Raw genomic sequence first — 22,702 nt, 5'->3', positions numbered from 1 at the left:
AGCCACCTCGTGGCGTACAATCTCAGGCCCTCTACCTCATAATCATAAATCAATGTATCCTAACAATACAGGCCCTTGGCCTAACTTAGTAAGAATGTCATAAGCCACTCGGGCAACAGTAACACATGATGCACAACCCAAATTATCATTTGGAATATCATTTAATATGTTAAAACAGAGTAAACATGGTTGAGTTATGAAAACAGTAGAATATAGCAAGACTGAGTACAAGTATAAAGTCAAAACAATGAGGAAATATCAGTAAAAATCACCTAAGAGTCCAAATAGTTGGCACGAGGCACAAATATGGCATTCAACCCAAAACATGATGATAACAACTAGTTTTCAATCAAATACACGGTAAAACAATCATTCGGGATGGACTAAGTCACAATCTCCAACGGTGCACGACCCCACGCTCATCATCTAGCGTGTGCGTCACCTTAATATAGCACAACGATGTGTAATCCAGGGTTTCACACCCTCAGGATAACATTTACAATCATTACTCGCCTATATCCGGACAAAATCTCTAGCCCGCGATGCCCTTGCCTCTCGAATAGGCCTTCGGATGCTCCAAATATAACCAAAATCAGTGCAAAACCATCAAAATATGCTAAGGGAACAAGGCCCACTCGAAAAAATCAAATTACAACACAAATCCCGAAATTGGCCAAACCCGACCCCGGGGCCCACGTCTGAGATTCCGATAAAAATTACATCAATAGACTCCTTATCACTCTCCGAGTTCATTCATATCAAAATCACCAAAATCCAACCTCAAATGATCCCTCAAATCCCAAATTTTAGGTCTCCAATTATAAGCCCTAGTTCGTCAGTATTAGGCTTAAATTCCATGATTAATTAGGTGCAATTCATATTAGAATCGAGTATTAAGTCCATAAATCTTACCTCCAAGAGTTCCTCCTTGAATCCCTCTTCAATCCTCTTCAAAAAGCTTCAAAATCGCCCCAAAATGGTGAAAGTTAGCCCTAAAATCGTGGACAATGGCTATTTAAACATTCTGCCTAGGCATTCAAAACCTTCTTCGCGTACGCAGTCAAAGCCTCGCGTTCGCGAAGCACAAACTAATGTTGACCAAATTTTCCTCCTTCGCGAACGCGTCTGACCTCTCGCGAACGCGATGCTTCCTGACTCCAACCTTCGCGAACACGGCTCCCCTTCTAGCGAACGCGTAGCTCAATGGCCCCAGCCCTTCGCGAACGGGGAACCTCCCTTGCTAACACGAAGGCCAAATCTTCAGCGTCACCTGCTAACCCTTTGCGATCGCGAGGGTCCACTCGCGAACGCGAAGCACTGTTGTCTACAACACTTCAGCAGATTTTCTGCAACTTTCAACAACTTGAAATGGTCCATTTAACCACCCGAAACTCACCCGAGGCCCTCGGAACCTCAACCAAACATGTCAACATATCCCATAACATTATTCAAACTTGTTCCAATCTTCGAAACGCTCAAAACAACATCAAAACACCAAATTCGTATCGGATTCAAGCCTAAGAATTCCAAAATCTTCCAAATTCCGCTTTCGATCAAAAGTCTACCAAACCACGTCTGAATGACCTAAAATTTCGCAAACACATCCCAAATGACACCACAGACCTACTGCAACTTCTGGAATTCCATTCCGACCCCTATATCAAAATCTCATATATCAACCGAAAAATGCCAAAATTCCAATTTCGCTAACAAATAAGTCAACATCCGGTTGAATTTTCCAACTTAAGCTTCAACAAAAGAGACTAAGTGTCTCAAACCTTACCAATTTTCACTCTTTTCTTTTTCCTTTCATTTTCTTTTAATTCCTAAAAACAAAAATTCCTAAATTAAATTGTAAAACCAAGATTATTTTAAGAAGATATTAATTAACCCTTAACAATAATTAACACACAAGATCAAATATTAAAATAAAATCACACAATTAAACAATAAAAATGACAAAACCACCAAAATTCATATTTTTGTGATTTTCATTCTTTAAAATAGGACATGGTTTAATTAATTCCAAAAACGCATAATCAAATCCTAAATATGCATGCAACAGGTATTTTGGTATTTTTCAATTTATTAAAACAAGGTAAACATTTACAGACAAAAATAATTATCTAAAATGTCACGCAAAATTTTCAAAATTGTACCCAAAGACAATTTGTTTTATTTTTTGATTTCTTTTGGAGTAGTTTTCGTGAAGCAAAAATCACGTGCTCACAATATGTAGCACATCTTTTCAAATATGTGGAAAGGTCATGTATTTTGGCTTACTTAACTAGCATTTCATTTGTATATTTCGTGTTGATATTTTAGTGGACAAAGATTAGCTTCATTATAGTAATTATATATATTCCATGAGAGTGCACATTTTTTCCTTGTGGTACTGAGAAATCCATGGCTTAACCAGAAAGTCATGATAAAACTGAGTTTGTTTGAATTGCTTTGCACTCAGTTTTTCAAATCTTCCAAAAAGTCTAAAAAACTATTATTATTATTAGTATTGAAAACTAGAGTTTTGTCACGATTTATGACAACGCAAGTTCTAGCCATCAACTTTAAATCTTTAGATTTGTGGCCAAATTTCGACTGTCACATCTCCTTTAATGAGATTATTATTTGATTTAGAGTCGTCACTTGGGATAATTATATGGTGTCCCAAGTTACCGGTTTATTTTAAATCCTAAATCGAGGAAATTTAACTATGTTTTAAAGTCTGTGAAACCAGAAGACCGGGTAAGGAACTTTGCTGAACCCGGGAGAAGGTGTTAGGCACTCCTGAGTTCCGTAGTTTTAGCACGGGCGCTTTTAATCATACGTGGCTTAATTAAATTGTTGAATTACTCATTTTAGAACCTATGTGTATTTCACTTTTACCGCTTTTTAATTATAGAGTTTATGGATTTAATCTTTGAAACAGATTACTTGTGTGTAAATCCATTTTATTTAGGTCAGTTAAAATAATATCACGCGAACGTTTACACAATTAGTCACGCTTTATTAATTGTGAAGATTGTTTTTGGCCTAAATCGCACGAACTCGTACCTTGATTTATTTGTGGAAATCATAATTATGTCACGCGAATGTGTATACAATTATGATAGTAGATTGAATGCGCGCCTAAAAGCATTTTTACGAATATTCATTTTTAAAGATAACCATATCACGCGAACGTGTACATAATCACAATAATTGATTAAATGCGTGCCTAAAAAGCATTTCTATAGATGTTTATGAATCATTTAATCGTTCAAAGTCATATGTGTGAAGTTCGAATATTGTGGTACCTTTTTTGTGATTAAAACTTGACAAGGATTCGCCCAGCATTTATTCACGTGAGTATGAAGTCGTGAAGGTTCGTTGAATTTTGGGAAAATGAGATTACTTGTACGTGAAAGAAACAACCAATTAACACTACTTAAATTAATTAAAAGTTGAGTACACATGAGCTTCACAAATACGGGCCTGTGCTCGTTACATTGAGCTTGAAGCCCTAACAGTAGAATTGCAATTTATGCAATGTCCAGCTCCTTTAAGTTGTACCAATTATGTCATACATTTAATCATACGACACTACTTAATAATCAGGCAAAACTCTAAAATACATTTACATAATAAAATCAAATCATAATAATACAAGGATTAAACTAAACCAATGTTTTTCTTCTAAGAATGCAAGAATTAATGGATTTTCTTGAAAGGAAAAGTGCAAGGATTTTGTATGTCCGGCAGAGAATGTGTGTGTATGAGTGAAGGAATGTTATGTCTTGTATAGGAAAAGAGTGAAGGAGAAAATGTATCTTTTGTACCAGAAAATTGATAAATGTATCTAATTTCAGTATCTTTTCTAACATATTTGTAGACATGTAATTTTTGACCCGCGCATTAGAATCACCTCTAATAGTCCTAGTATTTTTTAGGACATTTATTTGAATTTATTTCTATAGGATTTTACTTTATTATTAATTTTAATTCAATATACTTTTGTTTTTACCATGATTTTCAATTTTATTTTAAATATAATAATTTATATAAAAAATGATATATAAAAATATAGTTTCATAGTATGATATATTTTACTTTAATTAATCATAATTAATTTTAAATTATTTTTGTAAAGAAAAGATTTAAGTTTTCTTAATTGGTAGATTTAAAAGGGTTAATGTCCAAAATTATAGGGCCAATTCGGATGCTAAAGAGGCCCAAATCTGGTCAGCCCAATCCCATAACCCTTTCAACCCAGCCAACCCAATCTCTTAACCCACGAAACCCACTGACCCGCCCCATCTTTTAATTTTTAATCTCAGCCGTCTAAAACCCCTGGATCCAACGACCACGATTAATCCCCACACCCCCAAATATAAACCTAATATTCACTAACCCTAACCCTAAAGACTACCCAAATCGGCGTCCCGCCTTTCCCAGCCTCTGCCCACGTCCCTTACCCCAAACTCGCCGGAAAAACTCGCCAACCCGGCGAGTTAACTCATGGTCCCTCTTTCCCTTCTCTCTTTCTTCCACGTGGCCTGACAAATAACCGATTTTGGTTCGAATCCGTGTTGTATTTTGCTCTCTCATACGTGAATCTCTTTCAACGGTAGATGATGGACGAAGGGTAGGATATGATTAATGAAAATTAATCATACCCCTCCATTTGCCCAATTTTTTACCAAAAAAGAAGGAGATTTTCGTAATTTTGGTGGGATTTTCGGATTTTTGAAGGGTTTTTGCGATTTCTTGCAAAGGAAGGAGAGAAGCTTCAAGAGAGGGCTATATATTTGGGTCTGGACAGAGATTTTAAGGGGGGATTTCTCGACAGAAAAAGCTAAAAAGATTTTAAGGACAGAGCTTTTCCATTTTTGAGTTTCAATTTGAGTTTTGGTATTGAATCGAGGTCGCTCGAGTCGTCAATTGTTTGCCAGTTGAGGTCCGTTCGAGACCGCGAGTTCCTCTTTCTTGGATGCTGTTTGTCATGGATCTTCACTGCCATATTTAAGTGTATTTGATTGCGATCAGAATTAATTAAGAGCGCTTTCAGGTTCATTTCTTCCTCCTACTCTTGTGTGTATTATGAATCAAAGCCATAGAGGGAGCCATTTAAGATAGACTAATCAGTAGTAGTTTCAGATTTAACTGATTTTTCTTGCTGATTTTGGCTGCTGGTTATTGTTACTCTATGAGTTTCCTTTTGGTGAGTCTCTTCATAAGAGTTTGAATGAATTAGAAATGTGTTTGATTCCATGGTATCCCTTTACTGACCTTTTGTTTTCTTTGGTGAATAACGTTGAATGAGTTACCTATTTTGAAATATGGTAAATGCTAACAATTTTGAAAGATTAACTCAAGTTCATTGTGACAGATTTTTTTTCTTTAATGAGGTTCTGTTATCTGATTTTTCTTCATGTCCCAACCTTTAATGCTAGGATTTTGCTTCATGTGGATTGAAAGGTGGTTCTAGTTATATATTAACTCGTTGTCCCAATTGGATTTGATGGTGAATCGACCTTAAGGTTGAAACAGTGTTTTGTAGTCCCTTATGATTCGAGAAATGAGGTTGTTGGCATGTTGTTTTGCTTTCCTTCGGTTGGTTTAAACCTATAATGAGTCGTGAAGGATCTTCAATTCTCTTAAACTGTTAGGTACATGTATAAGTAAAGAAAGGAAGAAAAAGAATCATGTGTTGTTCAAGAACTTATGCCACTATCTTTGCTACTTTCCATATAATCATCAAGTATTTTGAGGTGTGTTTCAATAATATGGATAGATGTTGTCACCATGAAGGACTCCAGTATATCATTGTTATTCCCAAATTGCATGAGCTGTTCTAAAAAGCTATCTCTTTTTCATTTGAGTAAAAGCTACTGTTCTAAAAAATGAATATGGCTTCCAATGATGTCCAGATTGCAATGAAAATGGGTCAATTCGATGTTCGATTCGTTGTGATTATTAAGGCTGTTTAAAAACTTTGTTGGTCCTCTTGGATTAATTGTTTTTTTTTGAGATGATGTCTGTTATGCAGCGGGAAGTATGATTGAGCTACTGATATAGTCATAGTGTTGGCTCCTCCTAATGGCCTTGATTCATTTTCCCTAACTTGTAGTAGTTATTACTATTTTAGCTTTCCTTGTTCTTATCTTCTATGAATGCCTACGGTGTTCTGTTAAATGCATTACCTTGCTGATTTAGCGTTGCTGGGTATGGAATTATTTGAATAGTTATGGGGCCATGGGAGTTGGGAGAGAGACTTGGCCTATTAGTGTTAATTTGCTTACTTACTTAGGAATTGGGCTTGGTCGAAATACATGAAAATAATGATAAGTTAATAGAACATGACCCCGAATTGAATTTCTTTTAGTTTTTCACTTATTTACTTATTCTCGTTTTATTATTATTCGCTAGGAGCATGTTAGGCCGGCAACATTTGGGTAGGAAATATTAGGATTTTTCTATTTGCTTGCTTTTAATTTCGGGGCAAGAGGTCGTTCCCCTAGTTGAATTTATTCGGGGAATGCCCTGAATGGTTTGTATATATTATTATCCGGGGTATGTCCCGAAGAACTATGTAAATATTTTGGAAGCCTTGTCGAGCATGGTGGAGAAGTCGTAGTATAGGTTAGCTTAGGATTTTTCTTTTTCTTTCCTTTTCCTTTTATTTTATTAGGCGGGGACGACCTCAAGCCTCATGTGTGTTTATTCTGCTTTTCTGTGATTTTACTTTAACTTGAATATTCTAAAAGCCAATTAGATCGGGTACGCAACCATACTAGTTATGGGACTTGGAGAGTGCCTAACACCTTCTTCCCGAGTCAAATAAACCCCCTTACCAAAACCTCTGGTGCGGACTTAGTTTTGAGTCCAAGTGTTTTAAAAAGAAAAATATTTTCTAAAAAAACCGGTGGCTTGGAACACCGAAATTACATGCCAGGTGGCGACTCTGAGTTTTCCTTTTGAATACAATCTTTGTCACTTTTTAATTAAAAACTCTTTTCAAGCTTTTACTAAATTACTTTTATTAATTTAAGAGGGTTAAGTGAAGTTTGGTTAAAAAAAAGGGTATGACATCTTTGGCGACTCTGCTGGGGAGTTGCATGTTCGAGCTAGTACTATGATCTTGTTGGCTTTTAGAATATTTGGTTGAGGTCTCTGTGCCTTTTCATTAGCTTTACTTGATTTTTATTATGTTTTTCTATTTTTGTTATTATTTGCTAGTTGTTTATGTGTTTACAGTTTTTGCTTTATAACTGTCATCATTTGCATAACCCCAAATCTTCTTTCTGCAACAAGTCTTCCGGAGTACCTTTGAGCGTACACGGCCTTTTTGTGAGGTTACTATGGGATCGGGCTGCGCGCCACAACAGTGTTGTATTAATTCATGATTATGAAGCCGAGGGCCTGATTTGTTACGCTAAGAGGTGGCTTGTTATAAGGCTGAGTTCCTGTTTGATTATGCCATGAGATGGCTTGTTATTGCGTTTGGGCTGTAAGGAGCCCCTCCAGGAGTCTATACACCCCTAGTAAGAGCGGGTACCAAGTGTAAGATATGATATTTCCCGAGGGGCTATTGTTGTTTCATGTTATTGCCCGAGGGGCTGATACAAGTGATTGTGAAATAGCCCGATGGGCAGGTTCTGTTGGTATTTATTTATGTTTCATTCCTTATCTCCCTGATTTCATTATTCGTTTGAATTACTAAAACAGAGGCTCTCGGCCTTACTCAGTCAGAAATCTCTAAAAATCACTCGGGCATAGTAAAACATGATACTCAGCCCACAATATCATTTAAAAATGTCAAAACGGAGTAAACATGGTTGAGTTATGAAAACAGTAGAATACAACATGACTGAGTATAAATATGAAGTCAAAACAATGAGGAATAGTAATAAAAATCCCCTAAGGGTCCAAAACAGTTGGCATGAGGCCCAAATATGACATTCAGCCCAAAACATGGTAATAACTCCCAAAACACAATGATATCAACAAGTTTTCTATCAAATACGCGGTTTAACAGTCATATGGGATGGACTAAGTCACAATCTCCAATGGTGCACTACCCCACACTCGTCATCTACCGTGTGTGTCACCTTAAAGTAGCACAACGATGTGAAATCCGGGGTTTCATACCCTTAGGACAGCATTTACAATCATTATTTACCTCTATCCGGTCCAAACTCTAGCACGTGATGCCTTTGCCTCTCGAATCGGCCTCCGAATGCTCCAAATCTATCCAAAAACAAATTTATACCATCAAAATATGCTAAGGGAACAAAGCCCACTCGAAAATAACCAATTTACATCAAGAATTTCGAAATTGGCCAAACCCGACCCCCAGGCCTACGTCTCGGATTTCGACAAAAATCACAAAACTAGAAGATTTAAAGATGTTTTCGCTGAACTAAGGTGTTTTATGAGCTTTTACTGTTTTATTGCATTATACTGGTTTTATACTTTTTTGTTGTAGCATTATGCTGTGTTTACGTGTTTTCTTATCGCTCAACTACCTTTACTTTTATTACTTACTGAATTGGCATACTCACATTACTCCCTGCACCCTGTGTGCAAATTCAGGAGTCTCAGGTCATGCTAGCAAAGGCTGAGTGCTTCCACAACAGGCTTGTTCGGAGTTGACTAGGTAGCTGTTTGGCGTTCGCAACCTAACACTTCTCCTTCCTATCTTTATTTTCCCTTTGTACTAGCCTTGTATTAGACTATGTATTCTTTTCATATTTTTAGACGGATTTTTAGATGCTCATGACTGGTGACACCCCGATGTCGGGCTCTGTTGTTTCCGCATTGTTCTATTCTACTCTATATTTTGGGATTTATAGCTTATTAATAACTTTAAATGAATTATTATCTATGTTTAGTTGGTTTGGAGGGGGGGGTGTCGGCTGACCTAGTTTCACGATAAGCGCCATCACAATCGGGTCTGTTTTAGGGTCGTGACAAAGGATTTTGTATCCACATGGTGCATGATATGAATTGAGCGAGAAGATTGAACTTCAATTGAGTATGATAACAGTAGCATTTCTTAGTCAATGTTGCTGAACGGCCAAACACCTTAAATGATAAGAAGAATACAACCAATACAACGAAAAGACACAATGTTATCAATAACTACGAGAACAGGAGCAGGCACCACGCAATCGAAAAGATCTTTTACCATCTCTTAAACTCATTTGCCTTCACCTTTAACCTACCATCACGTCACTAAATATGAGGTGAAGCAAGACTCTCAAAGTAGGAAGCCATTTGAACTTGACGAAAATCACCTGACATAAAATCGAGTCGTTTGAATGATGCATTCCTTGAACTGTACTGCATTAGCTCTGCGCCAAGCTGCAACAAAACTTCATCGCCATTCTCTGTCACAAACAATGGTAAGATATAATCCCTACGATCAACCGGCAATGACATGGTAACCAATTTAGTCCAAGATTTCTCGACACCATACTCCTTCATTACCCACATATCTGCCTTTTTTGGTTCATAGTTGCAACAAGCAAGTAAATACCCTCTTGAAACATCTAATGTCCAATAAATACCTTCATCTTCGTATCTCGGCAGAGCTATTTTACCATATTGCCCTGCAGCCAAATCCAAAGTAACAATCTCCCAAGAATCACTCGAACAATAATTATAACATGCTTCCCAATGAAGAGCCCCATTTACAAACACACCCAACTTTCCATTAATATTACCACTATTAAAACCCTCAACAGTTGACCAAGATTTAGCCTTTAAGCTATAAACCTTAACCATGTTCTCATATCTACCCTCAGCCTGAGGAAAACTAAAGATTTTCACAACCTTATAATCTTCATTACATGAATCATAACCAAATCCATATCTAACATAACAACCACCACTATTATCTTTCAGCATTGAATCAGGAAATACATTAAAATTTCCAGTACATGGGTTGAATAACATTAGTGTAAATCTATCACTAGTTAAACAAATTAACCCATTGCAAGAACCCAAAATTTTGGTCTTCTTTTTTCTAACCGGTCGGCCTGGTGAATTATTACCAATATTATAAGAAATAAAACATGTTCCTTCCATTCCAAAAAAATTGTCTTAACTAAACCATATTTGTATTGCTACAAATTTTCTAAAAGTTGTTATTTTAAATCTATCGTAGTATTTGTATAACTATAAATATTTTCTATTAAAAAAATATTGAAATAGACTAATAAAAAATATTATCAGTCCTTTTGAAATAGAGGGAGTATAAGTTAAGGTGTTTGTTAGATTTGATTTTTATTTAAAAAGAAATCAAACTAATTATTAGATGTGATTTTCTTGGTTCCAAATCTTTTGTGGTATTTTTATTTTAATTTTTTCAGTTACTTTTTTGTTACATGAAGTACAAATTCAATCAATTCAATTAACTAGTTATACAAAAACAACTAGACTTATTGATAAAATTCTCCACAAATCAATATACAATATATGAACCTGTTATAGTAATTATGTTTTCCCTTTATCCTAATTTATGTGATGTTGTTCGTATTTCGAAAGTGAAATAAATTTTGTTTTATTTCGATTTATTTATATGTCTTCTAAATATTTTAAATTGTTAATTTTTTTTAGTAAATAAAATTTTATTTCACCAAAGAAATTATGTGCGGTATCTAAGCAACAAAAAGATCTAGAGTTAGGCATGAAGCCTCAAAACTCTCAGCAACTACAGAACTTCTAAGTAGTTACAAATCATCCGCCTACTATAATCTACTGTAACAACCGATCGAGTAAAAGTTTAAGCTTTCAAGCCTCCTGGTCATCGTATGCTTCATGCTCCCTCTAGAGAATATGTCTTGAATCACTTATCTTGTAATTATCCCAACACTTCTTCAGTTATTCTGAAATACCCTTAGATTCCTCTCTTGCCAAATGTAGTAATCACAACCTGCAAAGGCCATTCTATAGATCTTAGCATTGATATTCTTGCCTTTCATCTTGGTAACAACCCAGTGTAGTTCTTGCCGCCATGTCATCACCGGTCTTCTTATCCCTTGCTATAGAAATATCTTTCCCCATAATTCAGTAGAAATTTTGCACTCGAAAAAGAGACGTGTAATGGTTTCATTCTTCTCTTTACACAAGATACACTTCCATTCAATTACAATACCCCATTTGGCCAGATTGTCCTTTGTATTCAATCTACCCCAAGCAGCCAGGTTTAGAATGAATATCCACTTTGGAGAAGTATAGTTGTTGCTTGTCAATTTCCTCCGTGGAACCTTTACAAAGGTACCACATAACATCTAGTATATTTTTTTTATAGAGAAGTTTTGCATTCGCCTTAGTTCATCAATATCAATACCAACATCTATGAGGTAATGTTTAGCTTTCCGTATCTTCAACAACATTCAAGAGACTTGTTTAGGTTCTATCTCCGAAATTTCTCTCTTCTTAGCATAATAAATGTGGAACCATTGAACCCACAACTTATCTGTTTTTCGGCATAAGTTCCACAATAACTTGCATATAGTTGCTCTATTCCACATCCTAACATTCAGAATATGGTAGCCTCCTGTTGATTTTAGCTAGTAAACTTTATCCCATGCTAGCAATACTTTTTTTGATAATGCAACAGCCCCAGTCCATAAGAATGTTCTGCAAGTTGCTTTAATAATATAAATAATTTTTTTGGGCAGAATAAAGATTTGGGACAGCAGGTTTGTATAGAAAACAAGACATTCTTTATTAGTTGAACTCTCTCAGCATAGTATAAGTGTATGTCATTCCGTGAGGCTATTTTACCCAGCATATCGTCAACCAATGGGTAAAACTACATCACAGATAACCGTTTAGTGTTCAGCGGGACACCAACGTATCTAATAGTGTCACGACCCTAAACTCAGACCCGATCGTGATGGCGCATCTCATGAAAACATGGCCAGCCGACACACACCCAATTCATTTAAAGCAATTAAAATAACACAGATTAAGTCTTCAACATAATAAAAATCCCAAAATAAAGGTGAATATTACAATTTGCGGAATAGACATAGCCCGACATCAGGGTGTCACCAGTCATGAGCATCTACTATCCAAATGAAGACAAGAAAAGTTTACATTGTCTATTACAGAACTAAAATAGAGAAAATAAAATAGGGGGAGAAGCACTGGGCTGCAAACGTCGAGCAACTACCTAGTGAATCTCCGAAACTGCCTGAGCTGGAAGAAATCAACACTCGCTAGCGGGACTTGAAGCGCCTGAATCTGCACACAGGGTGCAAGAAATAAAGTGAGTACTCCAACTCAATGAGTAATAATAATAAGTGAAGACTGAGCGATAAGAAATCACGTAAAAGCACATCAATTTACTATAAATAAGTAGTATAAAACTAGTAAAAGCAATGAAACAGTGAAAAAAAAGACACCTTAGTTCAGAAGAAGCTTCTTTGAAACACCTTTTTAATAGTTAAACAATTAAATAAAAAGCAGCTAGAACAGATAAACACATAAAATCCACCCCTCAGGCTCAATGTCAATAGAATTCGCCCCTCTGGCAATATCATGGAACAACACCAGCCCCTCGGGCTATATCTCATATCACAATGGGTACCCACGCTCACTGGGGGTGTACAGACTCTGGAAGGGCCCCCTTACGGCTCAAGCGCAATATCAAGCCATCTCGGGGCATAATCAATAGGCTCTCGGCCTCATATCAACAAGCCACCTCGTGGCGTACAATCTCAGGCCCTCTACCTCATAATCATAAATCAATGTATCCTCACAATACAGGCCCTTGGCCTTGCTTAGTAAGAATCTCATAAGCCACTCGGGCAACAGTAACACATGATGCACAACCCAAATTATCATTTGGAATATCATTTAATATGTTAAAACAGAGTAAACATGGTTGAGTTATGAAAACAGTAGAATATAGCAAGACTGAGTACAAGTATAAAGTCAAAACAGTGAGGAAATATCAGTAAAAATCACCTAAGAGTTCAAATAGTTGGCATGAGGCCCAAATATGGCATTCAACCCAAAACATGATTATAACAACTAGTTTTCAATCAAATACGCGGTAAAACAATCATTCGGGATGGACTAAGTCACAATCTCCAACGGTGCACGACCCCACGCTCGTCATCTTGCGTGTGCGTCACCTTAATATAGCACAACGATGTGTAATCCAGGGTTTCACACCCTCAGGACAACATTTACAATCATTACTCGCCTATATCCGGCCTAATCTCTAGCCCGCGATGCCCTTGCCTCTCGAATCGGCCTTCGGATGCTCCAAATATAACCAAAATCAGTGCAAAACCATCAAAATATGCTAAGGGAACAAAGCCCACTCGAAAAAATCAAATTACAACACAAATCCCGAAATTGGCCAAACCCGACCCCGGGGCCCACGTCTGAGATTCCGATAAAAATTACATCAATAGACTCCTTATCACTCTCCGAGTTCATTCATATCAAAATCACCAAAATCCAACCTCAAATGATCCCTCAAATCCCAAATTTTAGGTCTCCAATTATAAGCCCTAGTTCGTCAGTATTAGGCTTAAATTCCATGATTAATTAGGTGCAATTCATATTAGAATCGAGTATTAAGTCCATAAATCTTACCTCCAAGAGTTCCTCCTTGAATCCCTCTTCAATCCTCTTCAAAAAGCTTCAAAATCGCCCCAAAATGGTGAAAGTTAGCCCTAAAATCGTGGACAATGACTATTTAAACATTCTGCCTAGGCATTCAAAACCGTCTTCGCGTACGCAGTCAAAGCCTCGTGTTCGCGAAGCACAAACTAATGTTGACCAAATTTTCCTCCTTCGCGAACGCGTCTGACCTCTCGCGAACGCGATGCTTCCTGACTCCAACCTTCTCGAACGCGGCTCCCCTTCTAGCGAACACGTAGCTCAATGGCCCCAGCCCTTCGCGAACGGGGAACCTCCCTCGCTAACACGAAGGCCAAATCTTCAGCCTCACCTGCTAACCCTTCGCGATCGCGAGAGTCCACTCGCGAACGCGAAGCACTGTTGTCTACAACACTTCAGCAGATTTTCTGCAACTTTCAACAACTTGAAATGGTCCATTTAACAACCCGAAACTCACCCGAGGCCCTCGGAACCTCAACCAAATATGCCAACATATCCCATAACATTATTCAAACTTGTTCCAATCTTCGAAATGCTCAAAACAACATCAAAACACCAAATTCGCATCGGATTCAAGCCTAAGAATTCCAAAATCTTCCAAATTCCGCTTTCGATCAAAAAGTCTACCAAACCACGTCTGAATGACCTAAAATTTTGCAAACACATCCCAAATGACACCACAGACCTACTGCAACTTCTGGAATTCCATTCCGACCCCTATATCAAAATCTCATATATCAACCGGAAAACGCCAAAATTCCAATTTCGCTAACAAATAAGTCAACATCCAGTTGAATTTTCCAACTTAAGCTTCAACAAAAGAGACTAAGTGTCTCAAACCTTACCAATTTTCACTCTTTTCTTTTTCCTTTCATTTTCTTTTAATTCCTAAAAACAAAAATTCCTAAATTAAATTGTAAAACCAAGATTATTTTAAGAAGATATTAATTAACCCTTAACAATAATTAACACACAAGATCAAATATTAAAATAAAATCACACAATTAAACAATAAAAATGACAAAACTACCAAAATTCATATTTTTGTGATTTTCATTCTTTAAAATAGGACATGGTTTAATTAATTCCAAAAACGCATAATCAAATCCTAAATATGCATGCAACAGGTATTTTGGTATTTTTCAATTTATTAAAACAAGGTAAACATTCACAGACAAAAATAATTATCCAAAATGTCACGCAAAATTCTCAAAATTGTACCCAAAGATAATTTGTTTTATTTTTTGATTTCTTTTGGAGTAGTTTTCGTGAAGCAAAAATCACGTGCTTACAATATGTAGCACATCTTTTCAAATATGTGGAAAGGTCATGTATTTTGGCTTACTTAACTAGCATTTCATTTGTATATTTCGTGTTGATATTTTAGTGGACAAAGATTAGCTTCATTATAGTAATTATATATATTCCATGAGAGTGCACATTTTTTCCTTGTGGTACTGAGAAATCCATGGCTTAACCAGAAAGTCATGATAAAACTGAGTTTGTTTGAATTGCTTTGCACTCAGTTTTTCAAATCTTCCAAAAAGTCTAAAAAACTATTATTATTATTAGTATTGAAAACTAGAGTTTTGTCACGATTTATGACAACGCAAGTTCTAGCCATCAACTTTAAATCTTTAGATTTGTGGCCAAATTTCGACTGTCACATCTCCTTTAATGAGATTATTATTTGATTTAGAGTCGTCACTTGGGATAATTATATGGTGTCCCAAGTCACCGGTTTATTTTAAATCCCAAATCAAGGAAATTTAACTATGTTTTAAAGTCTGTGAAACCAGAAGACCGGGTAAGGAACTTTGCTGAACCCGGGAGAAGGTGTTAGGCACTCCTGAGTTCCGTAGTTTTAGCACGGGCGCTTTTAATCATACGTGGCTTAATTAAATTGTTGAATTACTCATTTTAGAACCTATGTGTATTTCACTTTTACCGCTTTTTAATTATAGAGTTTATGGATTTAATCTTTGAAACAGATTACTTGTGTGTAAATCCATTTTATTTAGGTCGTTAAAATAATATCACGCGAACGTATACACAATTAGTCACGCTTTATTAATTGTGAAGATTGTTTTTCGCCAAAATCGCACGAACTCGTACCTTGATTTATTTGTGGAAATCATAATTATGTCACGCGAATGTGTATACAATTATGATAGTAGATTGAATGCGCGCCTAAAAGCATTTTTACGAATATTCATTTTTAAAGATAACCATATCACGCGAACGTGTACATAATCACAATAATTGATTAAATGCGTGCCTAAAAAGCATTTCTATAGATGTTTATGAATCATTTAATCGTTCAAAGTCATATGTGTGAAGTTCAAATATTGTGGTACCTTTTTTGTGATTAAAACTTGACAAGGATTCGCCCAGCATTTATTCACGTGAGTATGAAGTCGTGAAGGTTCGTTGAATTTTGGGAAAATGAGATTACTTGTACGTGAAAGAAACAACCAATTAACACTACTTAAATTAATTAAAAGTTGAGTACACATGAGCTTCACAAATACGGGCCTGTGCTCGTTACATTGAGCTTGAAGCCCTAACAGTAGAATTGCAATTTATGCAATGTCCAGCTCCTTTAAGTTGTACCAATTATGTCATACATTTAATCATACGACACTACTTAATAATCAGGCAAAACTCTAAAATACATTTACATAATAAAATCAAATCATAATAATACAAGGATTAAACTAAACCAATGTTTTTCTTCTAAGAATGCAAGAATTAATGGATTTTCTTGAAAGGAAAAGTGCAAGGATTTTGTATGTCCGGCAGAGAATGTGTGTGTATGAGGGAAGGAATGTTATGTCTTATATAGGAAAAGAGTGAAGGAGAAAATGCATCTTTTGTATCAGAAAATTGATAAATGTATCTAATTTCAGTATCTTTTCTAACATATTTGTAGACATGTAATTTTTGACCCGCGCATTAGAATCACCTCTAATAGTCCTAGTATTTTTTAGGACATTTATTTGAATTTATTTCTATAGGATTTTACTTTATTACTAATTTTAATTCAATATACTTTTGTTTTTACCATGATTTTCAATTTTATTTTAAATATAATAATTTATATAAAAAATGATATATAAAAATATAGTTTCATAGTATGATATATTTTACTTTAATTAATCATAATTAATTTTAAATTATTTTTGTAAAGAAAAGATTTAAGTTTTCTTAATTGGTAGATTTAAAAGGGTTAAAGTCCAAAATTATAGGCCCAATTCGGATGCTAAAGAGGCCCAAATCTGGGCAGCCCAATCCCATAACCCTTTCAACCCAGCCAACCCAATCTCTTAACCCACGAAACCCACTGACCCGCCCCATCTTTTAATTTTTAATCTCAGCCGTCTAAAACCCCTGGATTCAACGACCACGATTAATCCCCACACCCCCAAATATAAACCTAATATTCACTAACCCTAACCCTAAAGACTACCCAAATCGGCGTCCCGCCTTTCCCAGCCTCTGCCCATGTCCCTTACCCCAAACTCGCCGGAAAAACTCGCCAACCCGGCGAGTTAACTCATGGTCCCTCTTTCCCTTCTCTCTTTCTTCCACGTGGCCTGACAAATAACCGATTTTGGTTCGAATCCGCGTTGTATTTTGCTCTCTCATACGTGAATCTCTTTCAACGGTAGATGATGGACGAAGGGTAGGATATGATTAATGAAAATTAATCATACCCCTCCATTTGCCCAATTTTTTTACCAAAAAGAAGGAGATTTTCGTAATTTTGGTGGGATTTTCGGATTTTTGAAGGGTTTTTGCGATTTCTTGCAAAGGAAGGAGAGAAGCTTCAAGAGAGGGCTATATATTTGGGTCTGGACAGAGATTTTAAGGGGGGATTTCTCGACAGAAAAAGCTAAAAAGATTTTAAGGACAGAGCTTTTCCATTTTTGAGTTTCAATTTGAGTTTTGGTATTGAATCGAGGTCGCTCGAGTCGTCAATTGCTTGCCAGTTGAGGTCCGTTCGAGATCGCGAGTTCCTCTTTCTTGGATGCTGTTTGTCATGGATCTTCACTGCCATATTTAAGTGTATTTGATTGCGATCAGAATTAATTAAGAGCGCTTTCAGGTTCATTTCTTCCTCCTACTCTTGTGTGTATTATGAATCAAAGCCATAGAGGGAGCCATTTAAGATAGACTAATCAGTAGTAGTTTCAGATTTAACTGATTTTTCTTGCTGATTTTGGCTGCTGGTTATTGTTACTCTATGAGTTTCCTTTTGGTGAGTCTCTTCATAAGAGTTTGAATGAATTAGAAATGTGTTTGATTCCATGATATCGCTTTACCGACCTTTTGTTTTCTTTGGTGAATAACGTTGAATGAGTTGCCTATTTTGAAATATGGTAAATGCTAACAATTTTGAAAGATTAACTCAAGTTCATTGTGACAGATTTTTTTTCTTTAATGAGGTTCTGTTATCTGATTTTTCTTCATGTCCCAACCTTTAATGCTAGGATTTTGCTTCATGTGGATTGAAAGGTGGTTCTAGTTATATATTAACTCGTTGTCCCAATTGGATTTGATGGTGAATCGACCTTAAGGTTGAAACAGTGTTTTGTAGTCCTTTATGATTCGAGAAATGAGGTTGTTGGCATGTTGTTTTGCTTTCCTTCGGTTGGTTTAAACCTATATTGAGTCGTGAAGGATCTTCAATTCTCCTAAACTGTTAGGTACATGTAAAAGTAAAGAAAGGAAGAAAAAGAATCTTGTGTTGTTCAAGAACTTATGCCACTATCTTTGCTACTTTCCATATAATCATCAAGTATTTTGAGGTGTGTTTCAATAATATGGATAGATGTTGTCACCATGAAGGCCTCCAGTATATCATTGTTATTCCCAAATTGCATGAGCTGTTCTAAAAAGCTATTTTTTTTTTCATTTGAGTAAAAGCTACTGTTCTAAAAAATGAATATGGCTTCCAATGATGTCCAGATTGCAATGAAAATGGGTCAATTCGATGTTCGATTCGTTGTGATTATTAAGGCTGTTTAAAAACTTTGTTGTTCCTCTTGGATTAATTGTTTTTTTTTGAGATGATGTTTGTTATGCAGCGGGAAGTATGATTGAGCTACTGATATAGTCATAGTGTTGGCTCCTCCTAATGGCCTTGATTCATTTTCCCTAACTTGTAGTAGTTATTACTATTTTAGCTTTCCTTGTTCTTATCTTCTATGAATGCCTACGGTGTTCTGTTAAATGCATTACCTTGCTGATTTAGCGTTGCTGGGTATGGAATTATTTGAATAGTTATGGGGCCATGGGAGTTGGGAGAGAGACTTGGCCTATTAGTGTTAATTTGCTTACTTACTTAGGAATTGGGCTTGGTCGAAATACATGAAAATAATGATAAGTTAATAGAACATGACCCCGAATTGAATTTCTTTTAGTTTTTTACTTATTTACTTATTCTCGTTTTATTATTATTCGCTAGGAGCATGTTAGGCCGGCAACATTTGGGTAGGAAATATTAGGATTTTTCTATTTGCTTGCTTTTAATTTCGGGGCAAGAGGTCGTTCCCCTAGTTGAATTTATTCGGGGAATGCCCTGAATGGTTTGTATATATTATTATCTGGGGTATGTCCCGAAGAACTATGTAAATATTTTGGAAGCCTTGTCGAGCATGGTGGAGAAGTCGTAGTATAGGTTAGCTTAGGATTTTTCTTTTTCTTTCCTTTTCCTTTTATTTTATTAGGCGGGGACGACCTCAAGCCTCATGTGTGTTTATTCTTCTTTTCCGTGATTTTACTTTAACTTGAATATTCTAAAAGCCAATTAGATCGGGTACGCAACTGTACTAGTTATGGGACTTGGAGAGTGCCTAACACCTTCTTCCCGAGTCAAATAAACCCCCTTACCAAAACCTCTGGTGCGGACTTAGTTTTGAGTCCAAGTGTTTTAAAAAGAAAAATATTTTCTAAAAAAACCGGTGGCTTGGAACACCGAAATTACATGCCAGGTGGCGACTCTGAGTTTTCCTTTTGAATACAATCTTTGTCACTTTTTAATTAAAAACTCTTTTCAAGCTTTTACTAAATTACTTTTATTAATTTAAGAGAGTTTTCCAAAACAGTTGGCATGAGGCCCAAATATGACATTCAGCCCAAAACATGGTAATAATTTTCAAAACACAATGATATCAACAAGTTTTCTATCAAATACGCAGTTTAACAGTCATATGGGACGAACTAAGTCATAATCTCCAACGGTGCACTACCCCACACTCGTCATCTACCGTGTGTGTCGCCTTAAAGTAGCACAACGATGTGAAATCCGGGGTTTCATACCCTTAGGACAACATTTACAATCATTATTTACCTTTATCCGGTCCAAACTCTAGCACACGATGCCTTTGCCTCTCGAATCGGCCTCCGAGTGCTCCAAATCTATCCAAAAACAGATTTATACCATTAAAATATGCTAAGGGAACAAAGCCCACTCGAAAATAACTAATTTACATCAAGAATTTCGAAATTGGCCAAACCCGACCCCCGGGCCCACGTCTCGGATTTAGACAAAAATCACAAAACTAGAAGTTTTAAAGATGTTTTCGCTGAACTAAGGTGTTTTATGAGCTTTTACTGTTTTACTGCATTATACTGGTTTTATACTTTTTTGTTGTAGCATTATGCTGTGTTTACGTGTTATCTTATCGCTCAACTACCTTTACTTTTATTACTTACTGAATTGGCATACTCACATTACTTCCTGCACCCTATGTGCAGATTCAGGAGTCTCAGGTCATGCAAGCAAAGGCTGAGTGCTTCCACAACAGGCTTGTTCGTAGTTGACTAAGTAGCTGCTCGGCGTTCACAGCCTAATACTTCTCCTACCTATCTTTATTTTCCCTTTGTACTAGCCTTGTATTAGACTATGTATTCTTTTCATATTTTTAGACGGATTTTTAGATGCTCATGACTGGTGACACCCCGATGTCGGGCTCTGTTGTTTCTGCATTGTTTTATTCTATTCTATATTTTGGGATTTATAGCTTATTAATAACTTTAAATGAATTATTATATCTGTTTAGTTGGTTTGGGGGAGGGGGGATTGTGTCGGCTGGCCTAGTTTCACGATACACGCCATCACAATCGGGTCTGTTTTAGGGTCGTGACAAAGGATTTTGTATCCACATGGTGCATGATATGAATTGAGCGAGAAGATTGAACTTCAATTGAGCATGATAACAGTAGCATTTCTTAGTCAATGTTGCTGAACGGCCAAACACCTTAAATGATAAGAAGAATACAACCTATACAATGAAAAGACACAATGTTATCAATAACTATGAGAACAGGAGCAGGCACCACGCAATCGAAAAGATCTTTTACCATCTCTTAAACTCATTTGCCTTCACCTTTAACCTATCATCACGTCACTAAATATGAGGTGAAGCAAGACTCTCAAAGTAGCAAGCCATTTGAACTTGACGAAAATCACCTGACATAAAATCGTCGAGTCGTTTGAATGATGCATTCCTTGAACTGTACTGCATTAGCTCTGCGCCAAGCTGCAATTCTCTGTCACAAACAATGGTGAGATATAATCCCTACGATCAACCGGCAATGACATGGAAACCAATTTAGTCCAAGATTTCTCGACACCATACTCCTTCATTACCCACATATCTGCCTTTTTTGGTTCATAGTTGCAACAAGCAACTAAATACCCTCTTGAAACACCTAATGTCCAATAAATACCTTCATCTTCGTATCTCGGCAGAGCTATTTTACCATATTGCCCTGCAGCCAAATCCAAAGTAACAATCTCCCAAGAATCACTCGAACAATAATTATAACATGCTTCCCAATGAAGAGCCCCATTTACAAACACACCCAACTTTCCATTAATATTACCACTATTAAAACCCTCAACAGTTGACCAAGATTTAGCCTTTAAGCTATAAACCTTAACCATGTTCTCATATCTACCCTCAGCCCGAGGAAAACTGAAGATTTTCACAACCTTATAATCTTCATTACATGAATCATAACCAAATCCATATCTAACATAACAACCACCACTATTATCTTTCAGCATTGAATCAGGAAATACATTAAAATTTCCAGTACATGGGTTGAATAACATTAGTGTAAATCTATCACTAGTTAAACAAATTAACCCATTGCAAGAACCCAAAATCTTAGCAGAGAGAGATAAAGATTTAGCAGGATTACTATGTTTAACCACAGTAAAAAATGAATCTTTTTCAAACCCCATGTTGTAAATATTGCAGATTCTGCCCAATTTAGAAACTGAGGCTATTACAGCAAGTCTAAAATCAGTCATTTTGGGGTTGTTTAAGGTAAAACTGACATGGGTTTTGTTGAATAAAGGAGATGAGATTAAAGAAAGCCATGATTTTGAAACAGACCTGAATTTCAAGAAAGATTTGATAGGTAACCTCAAGAGAATTTCAAAGATGATTTCTTGTGGTAATTGTTTGGCCAAAACTGTTGATATTTCCTCCATTTTTCTATGATTCAAATTGCTTACTATTTTCTTGATGTAACTATGGAGTGTGGAGCTGAGTTATATAGTGGACTTGTCACCCAAGCTTTCAAATTTGGCGTGCCGTCAAAATATTTGTACTTTTTTTTTTGGTCTCCTTTTTTCTAACCTGTCGGCCTGGTGAATTATTACCATATTATAAAAAATAAAACATGTTCCTTCCCTTCCAAAAAAATTGTCTTAACTAAACCATATTTGTATTGCTACAAATTTTCTAAAAGTTGTTATTTTAAATCTATCGTAGTATTTGTATGACTATAAATATTTTCTATTAAAAAAATATTGAAATAGACTAATAAAAAATATTATCAGTCCTTTTGAAATAGAGGGACTATAAGTTAAGGTGTTTGTTAGATTTGATTTTTATTTAAAAAGAAATCAAACTAATTATTAGATGCGATTTTCTTGGTTTCAAATCTTTTGTGGTATTTTTATTTTAATTTTTTCAGTTACTTTTTTGTTACATGAAGTACAAATTCAATCAATTCAATTAACTAGTTATACAAAAACAACTAGACTTATTGA

General features: G+C 36.0%; 2 protein-coding genes across 2 annotated transcripts; both read right to left on the bottom strand.

The window, feature by feature from the left end:
- Window positions 1–9,216: 9,216 nt before the first annotated feature.
- Window positions 9,217–9,939, bottom strand: LOC138868115 (F-box/kelch-repeat protein At3g23880-like). Its single transcript, XM_070153458.1, has one exon. The coding sequence runs from the start codon at window positions 9,937–9,939 to the stop codon at window positions 9,217–9,219; it is 723 nt and encodes a 240-aa protein (XP_070009559.1).
- Window positions 9,940–20,837: 10,898 nt separating this feature from the next.
- On the bottom strand, window positions 20,838–22,153 carry LOC104248155 (F-box/kelch-repeat protein At3g23880-like). Its single transcript, XM_070153985.1, has one exon. It carries the CDS (start codon window positions 22,136–22,138, stop codon window positions 21,161–21,163), a length of 978 nt encoding a protein of 325 aa, XP_070010086.1. The 5' UTR covers window positions 22,139–22,153; the 3' UTR covers window positions 20,838–21,160.
- Between the last annotated feature and the right edge of the window lie 549 nt (window positions 22,154–22,702).

Source organism: Nicotiana sylvestris, chromosome 8 (assembly GCF_000393655.2).
Source record: "Nicotiana sylvestris chromosome 8, ASM39365v2, whole genome shotgun sequence".
In the NCBI taxonomy this organism is placed as follows: domain Eukaryota; kingdom Viridiplantae; phylum Streptophyta; class Magnoliopsida; order Solanales; family Solanaceae; genus Nicotiana; species Nicotiana sylvestris.
This window is presented reverse-complemented; position numbering and strand designations above follow the sequence as displayed.

Coding starts and splice junctions, on each gene's coding strand:
- LOC138868115 (XM_070153458.1), bottom strand. CDS start 9,939: ATGTTATTCAACCCATGTACTGGAAATTTTAATGTATTTCCTGATTCA.
- LOC104248155 (XM_070153985.1), bottom strand. CDS start 22,138: ATGGAGGAAATATCAACAGTTTTGGCCAAACAATTACCACAAGAAATC.